Genomic DNA, 22,105 nt, shown 5'->3' with positions numbered 1-22,105 from the left:
GGCCACAACTCCATCTGCTTGTGCAGTCATCTTCCCTTGAGCACCCGCCCTGGGTCAGCGAGGGGAGGGACCGAGAGGGGAAGCCAGCTGGTCTCTCTGTCTGGGGAGAGGAAGGGGTCGGGCTCCAGTTTTGCCATATCCTCGCCAACATCTGTTATTTCCTGGTTTTTTATGGTACCACATTGGTGGACGTATGGTGTTGGGTCATAGGATTTGACCTTAAGAACCAACATTGAAAACGCACCCTCGGTGCCCCCTCACTATTCTCCTCAGGCATCCAGCCTGTCGGCCATCACTTGCTCCTCGAGGCATTTGACCCCCCCCGCCCCCGGCCCAGGCTGCCTCCAGAGCATAGACAGCCAGCCTGTGGGCATCGCCTGGCCCAAGCCCCTGGGATGGTCCCCTGAGGGGCTGGTCCAAGTGGACATGATGGGGGCAGCCAACAGAGATGAGAGGCTGGGAGCCCTGTGAGGGGGACAGGCAGTCGTGACTCCTCCTGGTTTGCTGGCACTTAGGATCTCCCTTTCCTGGGCTGGCTGCCTTGGGCCCCAAGCAAACACCCTCTCCTGCCCATCTACACAAGGTTAAGAAATAGAAAATCGGGTGATGGGAGGAGCCACTTTCAGTGGGAAGGTCTCTCCCCAGTATCGTGGACTTTGGGGCTGGGTGATTGTCTGGGGGCATCCTGGGCATTGTGGGGGTCTAAACAGCATCTCTCAGCCCACCCACTCCATGCCAGGACTCCCCCAGTCTGGACAACCACAGATGTCCCCAGCCAACAGTCCCTGAGTTAACATGAGGCAAGCACGGCGCTGACCCGGGGCACAGAATTTACGGAGTACTGAAGACCTCAGTGATGAAGATGAATGGCATTTAGTGCAATATTGTAACTTTTTATTTTGTAGAAGATTTTATTTGTTCATTTGACAGAGCCACAGTGAGAGGGAACACAAGCAGGGGGAGCAGCAGGGAGAGGGAGAAGTAGGCTCCCCACTGAGCAGGGAGCCGGATATGGGGCTCAATCCGAGGACCCCAAGACCACGACCCGAGCCGAAGGCAGATGCCCAACCGAGCCACCCAGGGACTCCTGTTTATTTTAAAGTTTATTTCTTCTGTAATCTTGCTACACCCGTGGGCCTCGAACTCTTAACCCTGAGATTAAGAATCACATGCTCTCCCAACTGAACCAGCCAGGTGCCTCCAAAATGTCACGTTTTTAAATAAAGGGTTCCTTGGTGTTGTGGTGAGCTATTTGGAACCCCGAGACAAAAAGAGAGACATGATCCTTTATATGTGTTTTTATGTTGTTTTTAATGGTTAACCCCCCCCCCCCCCGCAACCCAGAACTTAAAGTGGTTGGAAAAGTATTAAAGTACTGAAAAGTTGTATTAAAACTCCCAATAGTTTAAGCCTAAATACTGCATTTATAACAGAATCTGAATTAGAACTTTACTTTTCTTTCACGGACACAAGCTCAGCTGTATTTTCATTAAAACTGTAAAACATTATAAAATCACATAAAATAATGGAAAGAGGGCCACAGGTTTCTTTCCACTTCGGGCCACACTGTTCTGCCCAGCCCTGGGGGCTGTGGGATGGCCCAGCCCTGAACCAAGTTGGAAATTGTTAAGTCATGTCAAAGTGGAGGACCCTTCCAAAGTGGCGTGGCCCCAGGAAAGATGCCTTGGGTGAGAGAATGATGTGCAGAGAGGGGTGTCACAAATGCCACTGCTTGTGTGAAAGGTCCAGATCTGTCCCGAATATGTGTCTTCCCGCACCTCAGTTCTGTGCTGGAGTCGGGGCGTGGGGATGGAAGGACGTGAGGTCGGGGTGGGGCCCTGTGCCGACAGGATTAGTGCGCGAGCACACCTGAAAGCACACATCCTCCTCGTCCCCCGCAGTTGCTTTGGGGGGAAGGCCAGGCAAAGACACAGCCAGAAGGCAGTGGGCAGTCCGCAAGGCAGGATGCGGGAACTCATCAGAAGCAAACCCCGTCAGAACCTCGATCTCAACTTCCAGCCTCCAGAACTGAGAAGATTCAGTTCTGTGGTCTAAGCCCCCCATCCATGGTGTTTCCCAATGGCAGATGACACAACAGTTGTTCTCGCAAATACACTTATACACACACTGTTGCTGGAATTTTCAAGAGGGAGGGAACTGTGCACCATAGATCCTTGTGTACCTGCTCATTTTTGTACCCTTCCTGTGATGGTTTCACTTCTCTACAAGTTTTGGTATTTTTCCTTTCAAAACAGAGCCAAGTTCTCATCCCCTTGAGGGTGGGCTGGATGTGGGGATGCGTTTTCTAACAGGACGTGGAGAAAGTGATGGTGCAAGACTTCTGGGGGAAGGTATAAGACATGTGGCTTCCACCTGCAAAGACGCGAGGCAGCTCCAGCAGCCCCACGGAGAGGCCCACGCCGTGAGGAGCTGAGGCCTGCCTCCGGCCAGCAGCCCCAAGAGGGCCCTGGCATGAACTGCTCCCCCCGCCCCGTCCAGCCCCGGTCCAGCCTTCTGATGAGACAGCCCCAGCCGACACCTTGACTGCACCCTCACGAGAGAGCTGGACCCAGGACCACGCAGCTAAATGCCTCCTCAGTTCTCGCTCACAGAAAGGGGGAGGCAACGGGCGTCTGTTTTACACTGAGTCGTGCGGTAATGTCTCAAGGTGGCAAGGCGCACGCTGCGCAGATGATTACCCATTAAACACCTTCAGTAATCAATTTCTGTCACAGCCACTGACCCCCGGGTCACTCACACCACCACGGCTGCAGTCAAGATAAGCAAGTCCCTAGCATGACCATGTCCAGGTGGGGCAGGTTTCAGAGCAAGGTTTAATGCTGTGTGCATTCAAACATGAAAGCTATTTTCAGAAACAGAGTCCTCAGTCATGCTGTCACTTTCCTTGAAGCCCATCCTGAGGGCGTGGGCTGGCCCGGGCACCGCAGGGGCTCCCACAGGAGGAGACAGCACCGGCAGACACCTGGAGGGGAGACAAGGCAGGGTGAGCACAAGACTCTTGGCTCCTATTCTTGTAGGAAGGGAGGTGCTGAGGGACGAGGAGCTACACGCACTGTAGCCGGGCTCCAAAATCAAGTCTACCTAGGCCGCTTGGTTGCTGCATGGCCTGGGGCCCATCTGTAGAATGGAGATGTAGGAGGTGCATGCATTCTGGCCTAGCACGTGGTTGGCACACTGGACAGCCCCATCAGAGACAAAGAGAAGAGTCGTTAGGGCTCAAGCAGCACCCCCAGGGAGGCCAGCAGCTGTGGGACAGCTTCCACTTTCCCCATTTGTAAAATGGGGCACCCCTCCGCCACACCCAGGGCTGGGCAGATTGGGATGACAAGCATGGTGTGGGGCACACGGGTCAACCTCCAGGACGAGCACCCCGGGGCACTGCCCATTCCCCAGGCCCACACACCAGGGATGCTAGTTGGCAGCTTTGTGCTGACAGGCAGGATTCTTCTGGGTGAACAGTTCAGGTGAGCCTCCCAGACCTGCCACCCTAGCTTTGGGGGCACGGAGAACCAGCCTCATGGAAGCCCCACTCCTCAGCCAGGTGGGAATCACAGGATTCACCTGCTAACAGCCGCCGAAACTTACCAGAGGGGTCCGAGGAGGGTCAGTTTAATCGTCCTTCTTAAACTTGCCATTGATGTAGGGCACCCAGTCCAGAATGAGCCGCCAGTCCATGGCCCACACCAGCCCCACAGTGCCCACGGCGCCCCACATGCCCACTGTGGGCATCCTGCCAGAGAATAGCGGGGGGTCAGGTTCTGCTCGGGGCTCACCCTTCCAGCTGCATCTCTGGGTCTCTCTCCCCCTCGCCTGCCAAGCTTCTGTCTATCCAGCGCCCACCACACACCCGCCTCTCCTGCCCAGTGTATGGACACATCCCTCTGACAACTCCATGGGGTGGGCACAAAGCAAGAGACCCTGAGGCAAATCCACTGCCATCTGCTTTCACACTGGGATCCTCTGAAGGTTTTTTTTGAGGAATCTGCTCAAAAGAAAATTTAAACAACCCAAGTTCATAACCCCCCATTCACGATGGCTCATGTCTGCATGCGGGCACCAACCATGCAGTTTACAGCTGACCCAGGACAGCTATGGGACTGAGGGAGGTGTCAGGGTCGGGGTCTTATAAGGAGCACACAGCACAGGAAGGGCAGGCCACCTCCCCAAGGACACACGGCTGCACGGTGCAGCACGGGGCTGAGTCTCGCTCTCGTTAGAGTCCACAGTGGCTCCCACAATCCCTCGTGATGCTCACGCCCAGGCGCGCCTCCTCCCTCGGAGTGTGACCAGGGCCCGTCTCCGGTCTCTAATAAGCGAGGCTCGCAGAGGTGACCTTAGGAACACAAGCTTCCAGCACAGGTGCTCTGGCTAACACCTATTCTGCGGGGAGCAGGCTGCCACCTGAGCTGCCCTACAAGGGAGTCCGCCAACAATCACATACTTGCGTTTGGAAAGACCCCCCAGTAGAGCCTTTGGAGACTGCAGCCTCCTGAGACGGCGTGGTGGGCCCAGCTCGGGTGTGCCCGCGTTCCTGACCCACTCAAACTGCGAGGGGACACGTGTTTGTGTTTTGACGCTGAGCGGGGCCACCTGTCCTGCAGCCACGGCTAACCACTACAGGGCCCGTGGCCGGCGACGTGCGGCCGGACCACGGTCAGCCACGTGCCTGGGACGCTGGACGGGAGGGTTGCCAGCGCCACTTCCACAGGGGACGAACCACCACCACGTCCCCCACCTGCCGCCCAGTGACAAGCCGCGGCCCCCGCCACCCCATCTGACGCCTGGGCGGGCGCCACGAATCCGGAGGGACCCTTCCCTGCCACCGCGCCACAGCTCCGAGGGTCAGTAATGTCCCAGGAGCTTTCCTCGCCGTCCCGGTAGGCCCCCGGGGAGCCCGAGCCGAGGGCGCTGGACAGACAGCGGGGCGGCCGCGCCCGTCCTTCCAGGTAGGGTGAGGAGCTGGCTCCTACGTGCGCGCCGCCCCGGCCGCCCCGCGCCCGTCCCATCTGGGACCCGGCAGCATAACGGGTGCCGACTGGGGGCAGCGGGGCTGGGGGCACATGCTCACCAGTTTTTGGCCAACTCGCGATAACGCGGGCCCAGGAACCTGCCCAGCATCGCGGCGCGGTCCCCAGCTCAGGGTGACCCCGGCTGCCGCCCGGCCGCTCTACGCAGGCGCGGCGGCCGCAGCGCGCAGGCGCACGGGGAGGCCTCGCCTGGGCAAGCTGCCCGATCGGCGACAGGCGCCTGCGGTTGCTGCGCGCGCAGACCCAGAAGACAGTGCAGTCGCTTCCGGAGAGGGTCGGAAGTCTTCATAGACGCGACGGAGAGTGGGCAGGTCTGGGGGGCGGGGAGGGCCCTGCTGAGGGCGGGACCCGGTGACGGGCAGATGTCTCCGGTGGCGCAACCTGGAGCAGCTAAGGCTGGCCCGCGAAACTTGGCTGGTGATTTTGTGTCTTTATTAGAAGCCATGGCTTTATTTGCAGTTAGGGAAACTGAGGCCCGGCGGGGCAGGGACTTGGCCGGAGTCGCACGGAGGGAAGGGTGCGATCGGAAGCCGCCTCCGGGGCCGTCGGCCGTGCTTCCCCGCCTCCGTGTGCTTCCCGGGAGCCTTCTGTCGCTCCGAGGCCTGGCTCCTGGAGCCGCGAAAGCGAACGGCCCGGTTCGGCTAGCGATGGACCGCCGGGGCGGGCGGGGCCACGCCTGCCGCCGTCGCTGCCTCTGGGGCCGCTGCATCGGGTGCAGGCCCGGAGGTAAGCACCGGCCGGCGCGGGCTCAGCTGCCCCGCCCTGCTGTCCTCCCGGCGCCCCCGCCTCCGTTTCCTGCAAGGCGGCCGTTCCCAGGGGGCTGCAGGCCCTGACCTGGCCCGGGCCACCCGCTGCGCCTGGGTCCCGGCTCCGACAGTTGGAGCCCACGGCCGGGGCACCAGAGCTGCTTGTTCCCGGAGTGGACGTTGTTTCTCGGTCTTTACAGGTGCTCTGGGGATTTGAGCTTGGGATCAGAAGAGATATGTTGGTGGAACCTTACAACACGGGGTGCAGAGGCCATCATGAAGATTGTGGAGAGAGCGGAGAGAGAGTAAAGCTGCTTGAAAAAATGGGGGGGGGGGGCGCCTGCTCAGTCAGTTAAGCCCCAGACTCTTGGTTTCAGCTCAGGTTGTGACCTCAGGGTGGTGAGATCGAGCCCCAGGTTGGGCTCTGCGCTCCATGCAGAGTCGGCTTGAGGACTCTGTCTCCCTCTGCCCCTGCCCCTGCTCACGCCCTCTCTCTGTCTCAAATAAATAAAATCTTTTTTAAAAATGAGTAGAGGGGCACCTGGGTGGCTCAGTCGTTAAGCGTCTGCCTTCGGCTCAGGGCATGATCCCGGAGTTCTGGGATCGAGCCCCACATCAGGCTCGTCCACTGGGAAGCCTGCTTCTTCCTCTCCCACTCCCCCTGCTTGTGTTCCCTCTCTCGCTGGCTGTCTCTCTCTCTGTCAAATAAATAAATAAAAATCTTTAAAAAAAAAAAAAAAAATGAGTAGAGATGGGCATAGAGGCCTGAGGGCTGCAGGTCCGGGACCCAGCAGTTCCTAATGCCTCACGGCTCCTTCCACTTCCTTAATGTACTTCAGCTCATAAGGCAGAATGTTTCCTTTGAAGTGACCAAATACAAAAACCAGTTTTACTGCATGTTGGATGGCTTCAGGCATGGCTGGATCTAGGAGTCTAGTAATATTTTTACGAATCTCTCTCTGCATCTCTTGCTCTTCTCTTCTCTGTTGTCCTTGCCCTCTGGTGAGCTCTCTCTGAGCAGTAGTGTATGGAGACTCTAGCTCAACGTTCCAGGAGCCTTTGAAGGAAGATGGCACCTCTTTCCCGATCATTGCAGAAAATGCCCTGAGGCTGGTTCTCCTGGGCCTGCTGTGGAGATGGGGCAGAGGTAGCCACTCTCTTAAGAGGACATGGGCTGAAACTGGGGGAGGGGAGGATCGCGGTCTCCGAAGCGGTGGTGGATAAGCAAGAGCTGCGGACCCTCTTCACATTCTGCTGGCCCCCTGCCTCGGCCGCCAGGACTCCCTGTGACATTCCCGTCTGTCCTTTGGGGGGAAACTCAACTCCTTTTCTCTTTTTATTGCTGTGAAATTCATATACCGTACCATTAACCATCTGAAAGGGGCTGTTTCAGTGGCACTGAGCACATTCGCAAAGTTCTGGCGACCTCCGCCCTGTCTCCTTGCAGGAAATTTTCATCACTCCCAAAAGAAGCTCCATTCCATCCCCCTCAGCCGCCACTCACCACCCCTCCCCGGCCCCCAGCCCCACGAGCCCCCTTCCCGTCCCTAGAGGAGCCTGTTCTGGACGTGTCACACACGTGGACTCACACGCCGTGGGGCCTTCTGTGTCTGGTTCCCTCCGTGAACGTCATGGGCTTGGGGTCCGTCCCCGGGCAGCGCGTGTGGGCGCCTGGCTCCTGCTCGTGGCCGAGTTCGTTCCCCTGCGTGGTGGGTGAGTTGTGTTCATCCGTTCAGCCGTTGATGGAGTCTTTCTTTTAAAATCTTTACAACTTATCAAGGTGTATTTGACGCACAAAAATGCATGTACTGAACCTGTACGACTCGGTCCTTGGACACGTGTGTGCCCATGGAACCGCCCCAGGACAGCCGGGGTGCCCGCTGGCGTGTCCTCCTGCTCCTCTAGACCCTCGTGCACCCCCTCCTGGCCCCCACGAGCGCTCGTCTGCATTGTCTAGACTTCCATGGAGGCGTACGGTGTGTTCTTGGTGTCTGGCTTCTCCCACGCAGCGCAGGTAATTCTGAGAGTCCCTGGCGCCTTTCTTTTGCCGAGTCGCATTCCACAGATGGGCGGATCTGTGTGTTGACCCCTCACCTGCTGGAGGGTGTTCGGGTGGTTTCCAGGGTTTGGCCATCACAGCTGTGGTCCGTGAGTAGTCCTGTCCCAGTCTTTGCGTGGACGTCTGTCTTCATCCCTCTGGAGGGGATGTCTGGGGGCCGGCTGGCTGGCTGCGGGGGGCCCGTGTTGAATTGTGGACGAAACCACTAAGCTTTTTTGTTTTTAGACTGAGCTGTGACTGCTCTAGAAGGTTAGGTCAGTGCCAGGCGCCCAGGCGGCCGCCAGCCAACCCGCTGTGGAGTAGGTGCGCCTGTTGATGTCCCTGCCAGTGAGGCGTGGGGTTCCTGCTGTATTGGGGTGTTTTACCGTTTCAAAAAGGACACACACTCTCCCTGTTCCCCATGGTCACAGCGACAGCTGCATGCTGGGTGGCTTGAAGCAGCAGGGTTTCGCGCTCTCCCCGTGGTGGAGGCCGGAAGCCGCCATGCAGGTGTCACAGGGCTGCACTCCCTCCATGTGTCCCATCTCTGCCTCCGTCATTGTCACCATTGTCACATGGCTTCTCCTCTCTCTTATCAGGATGCTTGTCTTTGATGTAGGACCTATCCTGCTCCAGGATGAGCTCATCTCATGATCTTGAATTACACCTGCAAAGTCCCTTTTCCCAAATAAGGCCCCGATCCCTGGTTCAGGGGTCGGATGCAGGGGTGCTCCTTCCGAGGTGCCACTGTCCTGCCCCCGCGCAGCCTGGTCTCTGAGGGGCTGTCCCTTGTGCGCTGGCCGGGGGTGGTAGGGCTGCCTGGGGTTCCTCAGGCCCGGGCTCCGTGCTCGGAGGGCTGGCCCGGGGCTGGCCAGAGAAGGTCTGTGACAAGCATACAGAGACCTGCACCCTTCGAACGTGCTCAAGACACCATTGCTGTTGCCAAGACGCGGGCACATCCATTGTACCGAGTTTCCCTCTGTTTCCTGCCTCCTGAAGTTCCCTGAGTGGGGCCAAGGTGCTCCCTCCAGAAGTTTCCACGGAGCAGACCCTTGCTGGGATGGGGGGGGGAGGCCTCGCTGAAGGAAGATTTTGGCACCGTTGTGACCTATTTTTAAACACCATTTTTTGAGGGGCACCTGGCTGGCGCAGTGGGAAGAGTGAGTGACTCTTGACCTCAGGGTTATGAGTTCAAGCCCCATGTTGGGTGTGGAGATTACTTAAAAATAAAATCTTTAAAAAATTTTAAAAATACCTTTTAAAAATGATTTTATTTATTTGACAGAGCACACAAGCTGGGGGAGCGGCAGGCAGAGGGAGAAAGGCTTCCGGCTGAGCAGGGAGCCCGATGTGGGACTCAATCCCAGGACCCTGAGATCATGACCTGAGCCGAAGGCAGACGCTTCACCGACTGAGCCAGCGGGGTGTCCATACACACCTTTTTTGATGGTGTTAACACACCATCCCACTTACACACTTAATGTGCATAAATCAGTGGGCTATTCTAAGTTTAAAAGATTAATAGGCAGTCTGTCAGGGAGTGGCATTTCCCCGTGAGCCAGTCCCGTGTCCAGCTCCCCAGGACCCTTATTACAAGTTTAGGTGCCCTGCCTGACCTGGGGTGCTTTGGTTCTAGAACATGGAATCGCCACGGGGTTCTCCCTGTCACTCTGGGGCTTTGCTGATCTTGCTCACCCTGGCCCCAGTCAGACCCCTGTTGTGTGTGTCCCCCCCCCAAAGAGACACGTTCAGGTCCTGCCTCCCGGGCACCTGTGAATGGGACCTTATTTGGATACAGGAGCTTTGCAAATACATCGGTTCAGGTGAGGTCGTACAGGAGGAGGGAGTGATGCCCTCAGTGACTGCTGTTCTCCTAAGAGGGGAATCTGGACGCAGACGCACGGGGAGGCAGCCACGTGCCACGGAGGCAGGCACTGGAGCGATGCGGCCACACACCGAGGGACACCTGGAGCCCCAGGAGCTGGGAGAGGCAGGAAGGACCCTCCCTGGAGCCTGCAGAGGGAGCATGGCCCCAGAACGAGAGAGGATAAATCCCCGTGGTTTTAGGCCCCATCTCTGTGTGTGGACGTCCGTGACAGCTGCCCCCGGGGACTCACACCCAGGCCGAGGCCTCCATCCCTGCGCGTGCTGCAGAACCCCGTGCCCCTGCCTGACGTGGCACCCCTCCCGCCTGCCTTCCCCCCTTCTGGAAGCACACAGCAGCCGAAAGATCCAGGGGACAGCTGGGGGGGTCATACGATGTCAAATTTATTGCTGTAGTGCAGTTACCTGCGGGACAGTTCTCCAGATCGACTTCGGAGCCTCCTTTGAGACATCCCAGAGAATCCAGCCAGGCGTGCTGACACTCGGGTACAGTTGTCTTAAAAAGTTTTGTTGGAAGACCAGTTACCTTGAGGCATTCGGCACAGTTTTCCCATACTCGGGGCTCCGCCCGTCCCCCAGGACCACTTATGGGTAACACACGGTCCACTAGTAGTCTGGGGCAGAGGCTCCGTGTAAGACCAGAAGCAGAGTAAGAGGAACGCTGAGGCAGGACCCATAAAACCCGCACAGACCAGGGGAGTCACCAAGGAGTTGCTCACCAGCCACCGGCTCCTTGCTGCCCCCTGACCAGTCTGGGCGGAGGTGGGCAGACCCAGTGGAAGGACCCTAGTGACCTCAGGGCTTGGGAGCCAGCCCTGCACGTCCTGCCTGGTGCTCCATTGGCGTCCAGCTCCCTGGCCTCGGGGAGTGCCAGTCACGGGGTTGGAGGGCATCAGGCAGCCCCACTGCTCCGGCAGTGGGGTGGGGGGATGCCAGACAGGCCAGTGTGCTGGAGCGAACATGGCCACCCTGGGCGGTGTGTGTGTGTGTGTGTTGGGGGGTGCTATAGGGAAAAGGAGCCCAGGAGCCCGGCAGGCCTGACCCCCCTGCCTGGGGGACACATGGATGGGCCAACTGTCCTGTGTCCCTAGGCCTGCGGGGGCTGCAGGGACAGGGACTTTAAGCCTGGGGCAGTCCTGCGTGGAGTTGGTCCCACTTGGTGATGTGATGGGGAGGCCTGGGAGCTGGGCCTGGGATGTGGCCCACCCTCCTGGTCTTGTAGACGATCAGGTGCAAAGCCTAGGGGCTTTTCGGGGCTTGGGGACCATCACTTGGGTGGGGGTTTCTGTGCTGGCCTGAGCTGTCTGCAGGCCCTTTGCCAGAGATCAGAGAACAGGCTCGGGTCCCCAGGTCAAAAGAACAAAGGACAGGGTGTCTGGGAGTCCCCCCAACATGACGCTCCCGTGGTATGGTCCCTGTGCCCAGCAACGGTGGTCCCGACAAAATCCAGTTTGGGGAGGTCTGCAGACTGTGGGAGAGCAGTTGGTGGGGCTTCGAGGGCCGTGGGGAAGTGCCCGGGGACCAGAGCTACCTTGACGGGGTCCTCAGCAATCCCACGCGGGATGGGCACTGCCTCCCTGCAGACACCCCCCCGCCCCCTTCCCAAGGATGCCCGAAGGAGAACCCCCACCAGGGAAGGCCTGCCCACCACGTCACACCTAGACGAAGCAAAGACCCACCCGAACTCTGAAAGACCAGCGAGGAGACAACACCCGCCATTCCGTGTGTGTGTCAGCGGCTCCCAGAGCGGGGGACCTCAGGTTTACAGCGGGTCTTTTTAATACAACTTTTAATAATCTGGTTGATCATGAAATGCAACGCTCAGTTCTAGAAACAGCAGCAGAAATAGCAAGAGACACGAGACTTTTATACAAAAAATTTGTTGCTTACAAAACATATGCAAAAAAGCTTAAAAAAAAAAAAGACGAAAGGCATCCTCCTTGCTAATTTTCTAATACATTAAAAAAAATCTCCTAACTAACGTTCTTTATTTTCCTTAAGACACAGGTCAGGCGTAGGCACGATTCACGGCGGCTCCGCGAGAGCGAGCCCATCTTGCTTCTCCCTCCGGCAAGTGGTAGTTTGGACTCTCCCGCGTTTTCTACTTAAGGCATTTTTTCATCTTTTCTGACAAAGTGTATATCTCACTTGCTTTCCGGTTTTGTTTACAAACAAAACAAAACAAAACTGCCCCTTTGGGCCCGAGCCCGGGCTGCGGTTTCAGGATCCATCAGGAAAGTCCCAAGGCGTCAAGGCGGTGAGACCCAGGGGTGGGGGCTGCAGGCCGGGGAGGGAGAGCCCCCGTGCCTCGGAGCCCTCCCCCCCCCCGGCCCCGGGGGGGCGCGGGCTCAGTGCTGACCGCAGGCGTGCATGCGGCAGGGACCGGGCCGGGTCACTGGTCCCGCTTGGCGCCCCTTCTCACATGTGCCCCGCGGGGTTGTGGGCCTCGCTCAGGCCCGGGTGGGCGGCTGAAAGCACCATCTGGGGGTCTCCGACCACGCCCGACGCCTTCTCCTCTTCTCGTCGCTTCAAGCAAGCCGCTTTGGGGTTCAGGTTACGCTCTGGGGGGAGGGGGAGAGCCATGTGGGAGAGGGTCCCTTAGAGAGGTAGCAGGCGCGGGGGCCCGAGTGCTCCCGCCGAAATGCGGACGGAGCGCCCGGAGCCGGCACGCAGAGCCGCCCGAGGCCTGCTCGTGGGGCGGGGGGGGGGGCCGGGGACGCCCGGCCTGGGGGCCTACCTCGCACCTGCCGCTCCAGGCCCAGGATGACCTGCACGGCCTGCTGCAGGATGAGCAGCTTGGTCTGCGCCTTGTCCGACTGGAGGTGCAGCTGGCACATGCGCCCCAGCTCCCGGAAGGCCTCGTTAATGTCCCGCACGCGCACCCGCTCCCGCGCGTTATTGGCCATGCGCCTCTCCCGGTCCCTCAGGTCTTTCTCCTCCAGGGACAGCACCTCCTCCGTACTGCTGAGTCACAGCACCGGGGCCTCCGTTAGTGAGGAGCCGGGGCGGCGGGCAGGCCAGCGCCTGCGACTGTGTGCGTGTGCGCGCGTGTCGGGACGGTGTGCTCCCCTGTGCGCACGGCAGGGCGCCCGTCTGTGGACACCTGGGACCCGGCCGCGGGCCAGGCTGTGTGTGTGACGCCCAGAGGAGACGGCGTGTGACTGACTGTTCCCAGGGATGGAGGGAGGGCCCTGAGTCCGCATCTGGGAATCTGCGGGAGCTGGACTGTGTCCCTTGTCCCCCGCCCAAGGACGGGCCAGGAGGGCAGAGGAGACCCAGCGCCCCGCCTGGGGTGATCTTCCCGGTCAGCGCAGTGGCTGGCTGGGTTAAGGGAGTGCTAGGCCTGACCTGCCCAGTGTGGGTGGGAGAGGCAGAGAAGACTGCGGCTCAGCAGGCAAAGGCCTGACCCCCCACCCCCACCCGCACTGGACTACGGCCACCCCAAGAGCTGGACGTGGAATGGCCACCAGGTACTCCGCGCACGGGCCCCCACTCTGGACTGGGAACGTCGGTTCCCTGGGCCTCTCATCACTACTGTGAACCACCCCATTTGCCCCGGGTGGTGAAGTTACTGAGCACCTGCTGTATACTGGGCCTCGGTCACATACAGGACCCTGGAACAGCTGACACCTGCCCACCAGGTCCAAACCCTGGCTCAAGCCCTACAAACTGTCAGCCACGCGGCTCTGCACAAGTGACTTCACTGTGTCTCATCCTCAGCAGGATGGGGGCAAATCGCAACGGGACACCTGCCATGCCTGGCCTTGAGGAATGTGAAACCCGGCGGGTAAAGGCCCGGCCCTGCTGTGCGGCCCACGAGGCAGCCGCGGAGCCAAGGCACTTGCATGTGGGCAGCTCCCGGGGGCCCTATCCTGCTCCCACAGTGGCGGTGGGGGGGGAGGGGGTTTGTGCCCTTGTCCACCCACCCGCCCACCTGCCCTTGGGCCTGAGTGGATCCCGCCAGGTGGCGGCAGCGGCCCCCGGAGCCCAGGACAAGCGCGCAGACCAAACTGACAGGCCTGAGGCTGGTGCACCCCTTGGTCCCCTTTCTTCCCTCAAGTCCCAACTAGGGGGCTTTGGGGGAGGAAAGACCCCAAGGTCGCAGCCCTGCCATCCGGGGCTTGGGCAGCAAGTGCGAGGTAGGAGGGGCTGCCGTGGAAGCGGAGGGACGGATGGGCTGGGATGGGGGAGCGGGAGAGGCAGAGAGCAGAGAGGCGGGCGTGGGGAACACGGCAGGGTGCCCGCACCACCATGGAAACACAGAACCCTCAGAGCTGAGGGGACAGCAGGCCGGGGGGGCGAGGGCCCCAGCTCCGGTCCAAGCGACAGCGCTGCAGGAGAGAAAGGGTTAACGGGCGCGCAGGCGTGGGAGGCATTAAGGAAGCAGCTGAGCTGGGGAGCCAAGTCACATGGGGGCCTTTCTGAATCCTCACCTGGCCCTGGGAAATGGGGTGGGGGGTGAACCCCACCTGTAGATGGGGGCTGATGGGCTGAAGTGGCCCCACAAGGATGTGTCTGTTTGGAGCGACAGTGACCTCTGGCCCCGGGGCCTCAGCCAGAGGGCTACAGCCTTCCCGAGAAAGAAGGGCTGGGGTGGGCGGGGATCCCTGGGGTCCAGGGATGGAATTCAGAGCATAAGTGCCCAGGTCTGCAGAGCTGGGGGGTCCAAAGAGTGTCATCCTCCCATTTCCAGAGGGGACACAGGGGCCAGGCTAGGCGGCCCCTGGTCAAGAGAGGGGACAGTGACCGTAGTGGGGGAGCTCACAGCAGGGCAGGATGGTCACGGCAAGGAGAGAGACAGTCACAGCGGGCAGGACGGTCACTGCAGGGAGAGGTCGCAGCAAGGAGGACGGTCATTGCAGGAGGGGGACAGTCACAGCAGGAGAGGCCGGCTCCAGGAAGTGGGGGGAGAGCGAGGGCAGCAGTGGCGGGGGAGGGGAGCGGCGCCCCCACTGACCTCGCACCTGCTGCTCCAGATTCAGGATGACCGACACGGCCTGGTGCAGGATGAGCAGTTTGGTCTGGGGCTTCTCACTGTTGAGGTGCAGCTGGCACATGCGCCCCAGCTCCTTAAAAGCCTCATTGATGTCTCGGACCCGCAGCCGCTCCCGCGCGTTATTGGCCACCCGGCGCTCCTTCTCCCGCTCAGCCTTCTGCTCTGGGGGGAGAAGGTCGTCCTCGTCCTCGTCCGGGCTATGGGGGGGGGGGGGCCCGGGGGGCCAGAGGGAGACAGTGAGGCGGGGGGGCAGGCGGAGGGGCCCGCCGACGGCCTCGCGGTGTGGGCGCCGTGTGCGTGTCTGTGTGAGTGTGCGTGCGTCCTGACGGGCGGGGCGGGGCGGGGGCCGAGGACGGGCTGGCACCTGGTCCGAGTCCGGGGGGGCTTCAGCTCCTTCTTCTCCTCCTCTGAGTTGTCAGCCACGGAAGTGTTCTCCTCATCCTCCTTCTCCTCCCGTTTGATCTCACTGGCACCTGAGACAGCCCCAGCGCGCCCGAGTCCTGCAAGGGGCCTGGGCTTAGCGTCCGGGCACCTCCAGGGCCACCTGACAAATCCCTTTCACCCCTGGTGGGAGGCAGAGTGAGCTCTCTGGCGAAAGCCAGGCCTTCATTTGCAAAAACAAACAAAAAACAAAAAAACCACCCCAAACAAACCAACAAAACCCAACAATAAAACAGAAAACACAGCTAGAATCAGGTCCCCACCTGCCGCCACACAGTCACCAGTTCCAGACTAAGATCTGACAACCTTTAGAAGAAAGTGCGTGGAAATCCTGCTGTGACTGGGAGTGGGGACTAAAAGAGCTGTTCTTCAAAGAAGAAACAAACTGGTCAACTGGACTGTAACCTAATTGAGAATTGCTGATTAGCAGGACACCAGCAAGGAAAGAAGAGACGCCCTAGACTAGAAAATACGTGTCCTACATAAACCAGTGAAGGGTTCGTCTTCGTGATACGTAAAGAAGTCGTACAAATCAACAAAAAAAGGATGAGGAGCTCAACGTGAAAATAGGGAAAGCTCCCAAATGGGCGATTCAGAGACAAGGAAGCGGATGTGGCCACGTGGAGATCTGCTTCATTGCATCCGTAAACCGAGGAAATGCAAATCGGGACCCATGAAGCTGGCGGAACGACAGCCCGACAACCTGAGGTACTGCCGGTGGGAGGGGACTGGCACAGCCAGTGCGGGACAGCCTGGCGTTATCTGGAGAAGGTGGACACATGCACAGCCCCAAACCCCACAACCTGGAATCACACCCGACAGAATCTTGTGCACACTCTGGAGACACGTTCTAGAACGTTCCAGAAAGCACCTAGCACAAAAGCAGAGAGTCGGAAACTAACGTCCCACATCAGGGCCAGGGCCCATCCTCAGCCATTGGCAGCAAGGTGGCCCTCGCCCCCAACGTGAAACATACTAGCCAGATGCCAATTTTACAAAAGCCCAAAACCACGTAATGAAATACAGGGTTTGAAATCACACAGCAATGCTGAACTCGACACTCTGTGATAGCAAACCACGCACCAGGAATGGGGTCTGGGCTTGGCCACAGATGAACTGGGAGGACAGGGCAGGGGAGGAGGGGAGGGAACCTGGGATAAGAGATTCAGCTCAGGAAACCCTGGCCCCACACCACGGACATCAAGGCGTCCTAGGCACTGAGGGGTCGAGCAGCACCCTGGCCCCACCCACTCAGTGCCAGGAGCCCCTCCCCCAGTCACAATGACTGTAGTGTCCCAGAGAGACCCCTGGCGTGATAAAAGTGATAAAAATCAAGAAACACAGAGCAACAATGGCTGTCAAGCTCAGGCTGGCTTTGGGGTGTGGGGAGGCTGGGATGGGGAGGGTCCCTGGGCGGGACAAGAGAAGCTGCCCTGACGTAGGGTGCGTGGGGGGGTCCTGGGGGCTCGGGACACCAGGCAGTGTGGTGCTGTGCACACGGCACTGGCCCGGCAGAACCCCGGCCAGCCACGGTTGCCCCCACAGTGGCAGAGTCCCTGTCCACGCCCCTGGGACTGGCCGCCACGAGACCCTCACTGGCCCATCACCACCTCTTCCCTCCAGCCTCGTGCCAAGTGCCGTCACCTCCTTGGTGTTCTCCTAGAAAATTCACGGCCCACGGCCACTGGCCACCACACTGACCCAGTGTTGCTCCAGCGTGGGTCCTCACCTCAGGGGGCCCGACACAGCTCCTGACACCTTGGGAGCAGTCCCCCTCCCCCGGCAACACGACGCTCAGGCTGGGGCTCCACTCTGCTCGCTCTGCCTGGTGACCCTGCCCACAGTCCTGGCTCTGAGCTCCACCAAGTGCCCAGGATGCCTGGATCGCACCCTCCCTGAACTGCAGACCTGAATCCCACCTCCACACCTGCAAACCCTGTGGGCTCTCTGCCCTCGGAATACCCAGAACTCGCCCCCCCCCCACCCGACCCACACAGTCCCTTCCAGCAGTGGCCTCAGCTACCACACAACACCTGGTCTGCCCAGTCTCCCTGCTGCCACCAGAGGGAGCCTGTGGGCACTGAGTAGGGCAGGGCACTGCTCTGTCCACAGCCCTCCAAAGCTCCCAGGTTGCTTGGGGTCAAAGCCCAAGTCTTCCCACACCCACGGGACCCCACGGGACTTGCCCTGTCACCTCCCTGACCTCACCCCCCCCTTCCAACACAGGGCTCCCCACTACTGCAGCACACCAGGCACGGGCTTGCCCCAGAGCCGTTGCGCGTGTCACCCAGGCGCCTGTCTGCTTCTGCTAGGCCCAGCTCGCGCAAATGTCACAGTCTTGCCCTGTCACCATCTTTAAAACTACAAGCACCCCTGCACCCCCTCCCCACTTTCCCCTAGCACCCTTCCTTCTGCATATAGTCCACTGTCGGTCACCCCCCAGGGACAGGCTCTTTGTGTTATTCCCAGTTTACTGCCCCAGGGCCTACCCGAGCCCCAAGCACCCAGCTGATCCTGACCGCGCAGAGGCCGGCTGAGCGGCAGAAACAAAACCCCTGAACAAGCGAAGGCTGAGGCCCGGGCTCCGCCTCCCTCCAGGAAGGACCTGACAGGCTGACTTTGCTGGCCTCCCGAAGGGGTTCCCCGTGCAGGGTGAAGGGGATGCTGTGTATGGTGAGGGAGCCTACCCCAGTGCCTGGCGGACTGCAGGCCCCTGGCCTAGCCTGGCAGCTCTCAGTCCCTCTGTGATGAGCCCTAGGTCACCGTTTTCCACAGAAGTCACAACATCGTGTAGGGGCACACCACCCTCTGGCCAGGCTGGCTCAGGGCATCAGGGCACAGGCGACCCCGGGGTGCCAGCCACCTCTTCCCCGGCCCCAACACCGAGGCTTACCACTGTAGGAGTCCGGTGGCCGAGCAAGGTCAGGGAGGGTGCTGGGCTGGCTGGGGAGGGCTACGTGGTTGGCCATGAGACCACCACTGCCCGCGAGGCTGTCTTCCGAGTGGCCGCCTCCCACCTGCGGACAGCGGAGTGGGCTCGTCAGTCAGGGCGGGCCCGCCTTGACCCCCCGCCCAGCCCCCCCTCAAACAGCACTCACCAGGCCAGCGTGTCGCCCGCCCAGTGGCATGACGGGGCCGGCAAAGCCCGAGGCCAGAGCTCCGTGGCCAGGCAGCAGCCCGTGCACGTCGGCCGCCGTGCCCACCGCATGGCTGCGCAGCACGTGGATGGCCTCGTCCAGGTGGTCCTCCATCTTGTTCTGCTGTGGGGCGGAGGAGGGGGCGGTCAAGGGCTCGGGCCTCTAGGACCCTGCACGGCCCCGCGTGGCCTGGCGTAGAACGTGTGCCTTTGCTGGCTAACGAGGCCACGGTGACAGCTCTGGACCTTGTGCCCGACACATACATTCCACCAGTCACGGGAGGCCTAACAGCTCTTGTGGGACACCGTTTCCAAGTCCTGTAAACCGGCCACAGCAGACATGCTGAGCCGCCCTCCTGGGCCACCTCCCCCACCCCAGGGTCCACGTGAAAATCGTACCCACGTGTACCATGCCCCCCACTCCAGGCACTCCCGTGAGGGGGGCACCCCCTCCCCTGCCACATGTACCCACGAGGGACAGCCACCCCCCAGCCCCGGAAGGCTGGGGCAGGAAGCTCACCAGGCTGTGAAGACCCCCATCATAGCTAGGCGATAAGGCACCGGGGGCTCCTGGTCGGGGCCACTGCGACGTCCCTGGAAGAGGCAGGCGGTGCGTCAACAGTCGTACCTGGGCCTGGGTGTCCAAGCAGCCCGACCCAGAGGCAGAGGCTGGGCGGGCAGTGGGCCGAGGGGCCTGCGATGCCGGGGCTGGCCACACGGGGGCCCCCACGCCCACAGCGCCTATGGAGTCAGTCCTGGCCAGGCCAGCCAGGCAGTTACTGGGAACCCACTCACAGGTTCCCGCTCCAAAATCCATGCCCCACTTCCCATGGGGAAGGCAGCCCAGCAGCGCACGTGGTAGGTGCCCCAGGGGCCAGCCTGCCGTACCAGCGGCCAGAGCCAGAACAGGGCAGAGGTTCATCCCATGGGGAAGGCAGCCCAGCAGCGCACGTGGTAGGTGCCCCAGGGGCCAGCCTGCCGTACCAGCGGCCAGAGCCAGAACAGGGCAGAGGTTCACCCCAGGAGCCCTGCATGGGCCAGGGTGAGGTGAGGGTCCCGGAGGACTTGTGCTGCAGAGGTGAGGCCCTGCGGAGTTTCTAATAAAACCACCTGGCATTCCAGGAACCTCACCATGAGCTGACCCCCAAGGAGGTCTTTTTGGGGACAGGAGGACCTGGCTCCCTTGGCAGGGCCAAACACAGGGCATGCAACTTGTGCCTATTACATACCGGGTGGACGAACGCCAAGCTGTCCATGTTTGGGGGTCCAGGTGGGGGTCTCAGCCTGTTACTCTGGCTCTTGGACCCTCTGCCCTGCCCCTGCGAGGTCCCACCTGCCCCTGACTGTTCGCACAACGTAGACTGGCCTGGAGACCGCCCCCTCCAGAGAGCCTTCCCCGGATGCCCAGGGGAATGTGGGCCCCGAGGCAGGAGGTCCACCCAGCTCCCCACCCACTCATGGCTACAGACAGCACATGCAGCCCCCCCGACAGACCTGCTAGGCCCTGTGGGGAGCCCACGGGGGTCGAGGGGCTGGAGGAGAAGTTATTGCTTGAGTGATCGGGAGAGTAGATCTGCACCAGGGGCGAGAAGAAAGACAGGCCACCAGACGGGGGTGAGGGGCGAGCTTCTCGGGCTCAGCAGCCCAGCCACCCCTGCTGCCCCGGGGCCCGCGCCTCACCGAGGCCAACGCCTTCCCCAGGGCGTCCCCGGAGCTGCCGGCAGGTGTTCCGCGGGAGCCTGGGGGGTTAGAGACAGGTGAAGCTCAGACTCAGGGCAGGGGCGTCCCCAGCATGCGGGCCCAGCTTGGATGCCCCTGCCCTGGCTGACAGGGGGCTCCCAGATGTATTTGACTGCCCAGCACACACGCCCTCACCCAGCACTGGGCAGCCCCTGATTTTGGCCGAGTAACGGCCTGGAGTCTTGCCGCCACGGGGGCTCTACTGACAGGCAGGTAGGCTACAGGAACCGAGGAGCGATTTCCCTTTGAGCCTCTGTTTGCCCAAATGTAAACTGGGGACCCATGTTTGAAAAGGCCATTTCCTAACATCACAGCTGTGGCCCAAAGAGCCTGAGCTGATGTGCAGGGCAGGCCCCAAGAGAGGAAGGACGTGAGCGACGAGGGCCTGACTCTGCACCCAGCCAGGTTTCAGGCTTGGGGGGGGCCCTATCTGGAAGTGGGGAGAAGGGGGCCAGTACCCATGAGGCTGTCGGCCCCGCTGACAGGGGGCGTGTGGCTGGAGACGCTGCCGTAGGCGGCCGTGGGGGCTGCGGAGAAGGTGGGCACTGCTGGGAGCCCGCCATTCACCTCCGTCCCGTGCAGCTGGTAGCCCTGCGGGCGGGGAGGGGGGTCACGGGGGAGCCGTCGGGGGGCTGCCCACACGCCCGCCCCCGCCCCGCCCGTCACGCAGGCCTACCATGCGCTCGTGCTGGTGCAGGCTGCCAAACCCACCACTGCTGCCACTACCCACGGAGCTGCCACCAGCTGGCGGGAGGGGCAGGGGGGACGAGCCCCCGCCCAGCATGGGCCCGAAGCCTGCCTGGCCCGAGGGACTCCAGAGCTCGGCTGAAGGGTGCAGGCTGCCATCTGTGGAGGGGCAGATGGTGAGGGGACGGGGGCAGAGGGACCTGGAGCCCCCCCCCCGTCTCAGGTGAGCCCCCACGCACCTGCCATGTAGAAGGGGGGGGGATAGGCGCTGCTGGGGGTCTTGGTAGATGGATAGGCGGTACTGTCCCTGCCATAATCATCACCTGAGCTGGACGGGTACACCTGCAGACGAGCAGATGTGGTCAACAGGAGGGGCCAAGTGGGATGGGGGGGGTCCCTGTCCCCAGTCTTGCCGCCACCCACCACCCCATCGCTCTGTGCCGTTCTAACCCTTCCCCTGGCCCAGCACACGAGGCTCTGGTGGCGTCCTCCCTCCTGCTCTGTCTCCACCTTCCATCTCCTGCCCGCCCCCTGCCCCCAGTCCCAGACCCTGTACCTGAGGCCGGTGCAGACTGGACCCCCCACCAAGAATGCTTCCCCCCCTCCTTCATCCAGCCAACTCCTCTTGATCGTCAGGACCTAGCTGTGATGCCCCCGGCCCTTCCTTCTTCCCTGCTCCCCCCGTACTGGAACCCCCAAGGCCCCAGCCTGCTCCCCCCGTACTGGAACCCCCCAGGCCCCAGCCTGCTCCCCCCGTACTGGAACCCCCCAGGCCCCAGCCTGCTCCCCCCGTACTGGAACCCCCAGGCCCCAGCCTGATCCCCCGTACTGGAACCCCCCAGGCCCCAGCCTGCTCCCCCGTACTGGAACCCCCAGGCCCCAGCCCTGGAGGAACATCTTGCCCTCGCCGCTCTAGAGCAGCAAGCTGGGTGAGAAGTTCTAGGATCATGGAGACTCTGAGCAGCCGGCACTGCCTGGGGCTGAGGCCTAGGCCAGACAGCCAGCAAAGTGCCGGGATCGGCTAGCTGTGCCTGCCCTGGCAACGGAGTGGAAGCAGGGGGAGTGCCCGTGGGTGCTCTGCTCTGATGTACCAGGGAACTGGGGTGGGGGCTCCGATGGGAGAAGCAGAGGGTCGATGACATCATGCATCAGATCTTCAAAGAGCCTGACCCGCACCTCCCAGCAGCAGAGCAGAGTGCCAGCCCTGACTCGGACCCTGGGGCCTACTGCAGTGTGGCTCGGCCCACAGGGCTTGTGTCCAGCCCAGGGGCTCAGGGGCTCCTCCTGGAGGCCAGCACGGGAGCAAAGCAGAGAGAGTGGTGGCCAGCGGGCGACCCCAGCAGATCGCCTCTCCTCCCCGTGAAGAACTGCCGGAGCACGGCACAGTGA

The 22,105-nt window shown here is 61.2% G+C and overlaps 2 protein-coding genes and 1 long non-coding RNA gene across 15 annotated transcripts in view; 1 reads left to right on the top strand and 2 right to left on the bottom strand.

Annotated features, from left to right (window-relative positions):
• Nucleotides 1-2,816: 2,816 nt before the first annotated feature.
• On the bottom strand, nt 2,817-5,247 carry UQCR11 (ubiquinol-cytochrome c reductase, complex III subunit XI). Its single transcript, XM_045800149.2, has 3 exons — nt 5,090-5,247; nt 3,607-3,751; nt 2,817-2,983 (listed from the first exon to the last, which is right to left on the bottom strand). The coding sequence occupies exons 1-2, from the start codon at nt 5,137-5,139 to the stop codon at nt 3,631-3,633; spliced, it is 171 nt and encodes a 56-aa protein (XP_045656105.1). The 5' UTR covers nt 5,140-5,247; the 3' UTR covers nt 2,817-2,983; nt 3,607-3,630.
• Nucleotides 5,248-5,293: 46 nt separating this feature from the next.
• On the top strand, nt 5,294-11,646 carry LOC148109003 (uncharacterized). Its single transcript, XR_015726744.1, has 2 exons — nt 5,294-5,774; nt 5,995-11,646. It is a non-coding gene; the product is annotated as an uncharacterized LOC148109003 (long non-coding RNA).
• TCF3 (transcription factor 3) overlaps nt 11,478-22,105 on the bottom strand; it is a 33,864-nt gene continuing 23,236 nt past the window's right edge. The window contains exons 9-19 of one of the 13 annotated variants that reach the window (XM_045800139.2): nt 20,956-21,058; nt 20,706-20,875; nt 20,488-20,620; nt 19,970-20,028; nt 19,784-19,862; nt 18,810-18,883; nt 18,252-18,413; nt 18,047-18,170; nt 15,077-15,212; nt 14,674-14,909; nt 11,478-12,277 (exon numbers count right to left, since the gene is read on the bottom strand). In XM_045800139.2, coding sequence (XP_045656095.1) covers nt 12,135-12,277; nt 14,674-14,909; nt 15,077-15,212; nt 18,047-18,170; nt 18,252-18,413; nt 18,810-18,883; nt 19,784-19,862; nt 19,970-20,028; nt 20,488-20,620; nt 20,706-20,875; nt 20,956-21,058 — 1,419 coding nt within the window. In that variant the 3' untranslated portion in view covers nt 11,478-12,134. Of the gene's footprint in view, nt 12,278-12,453; nt 12,681-14,673; nt 14,910-15,076; nt 15,213-18,046; nt 18,171-18,251; nt 18,414-18,809; nt 18,884-19,783; nt 19,863-19,969; nt 20,029-20,487; nt 20,621-20,705; nt 20,876-20,955; nt 21,059-22,105 lie in introns of those variants that run through there. The other 12 variants (XM_045800147.2, XM_045800142.2, XM_045800140.2 and 9 more) reach the window with 12 other exon arrangements.

This window comes from Ursus americanus, chromosome 14, assembly GCF_024610735.1.
Source record: "Ursus americanus isolate L20-20 chromosome 14, mUrsAme1.1.p, whole genome shotgun sequence".
Lineage (NCBI taxonomy): Eukaryota > Metazoa > Chordata > Mammalia > Carnivora > Ursidae > Ursus > Ursus americanus.
The sequence above is the reverse complement of the archived record's forward strand: the minus strand, read 5'-3'. Positions and strand labels throughout refer to the sequence as shown.

Bases quoted from the DNA above. Each gene is read 5' to 3' on its own strand.
- UQCR11 (XM_045800149.2), bottom strand. From the start codon at position 5,139: ATGCTGGGCAGGTTCCTGGGCCCGCGTTATCGCGAGTTGGCCAAAAAC. The intron at 3,752-5,089 runs GTGAGCATGTGC...ATTCTCTGGCAG, and splicing joins CGCGAGTTGGCCAAAAACTG to GATGCCCACAGTGGGCATGT.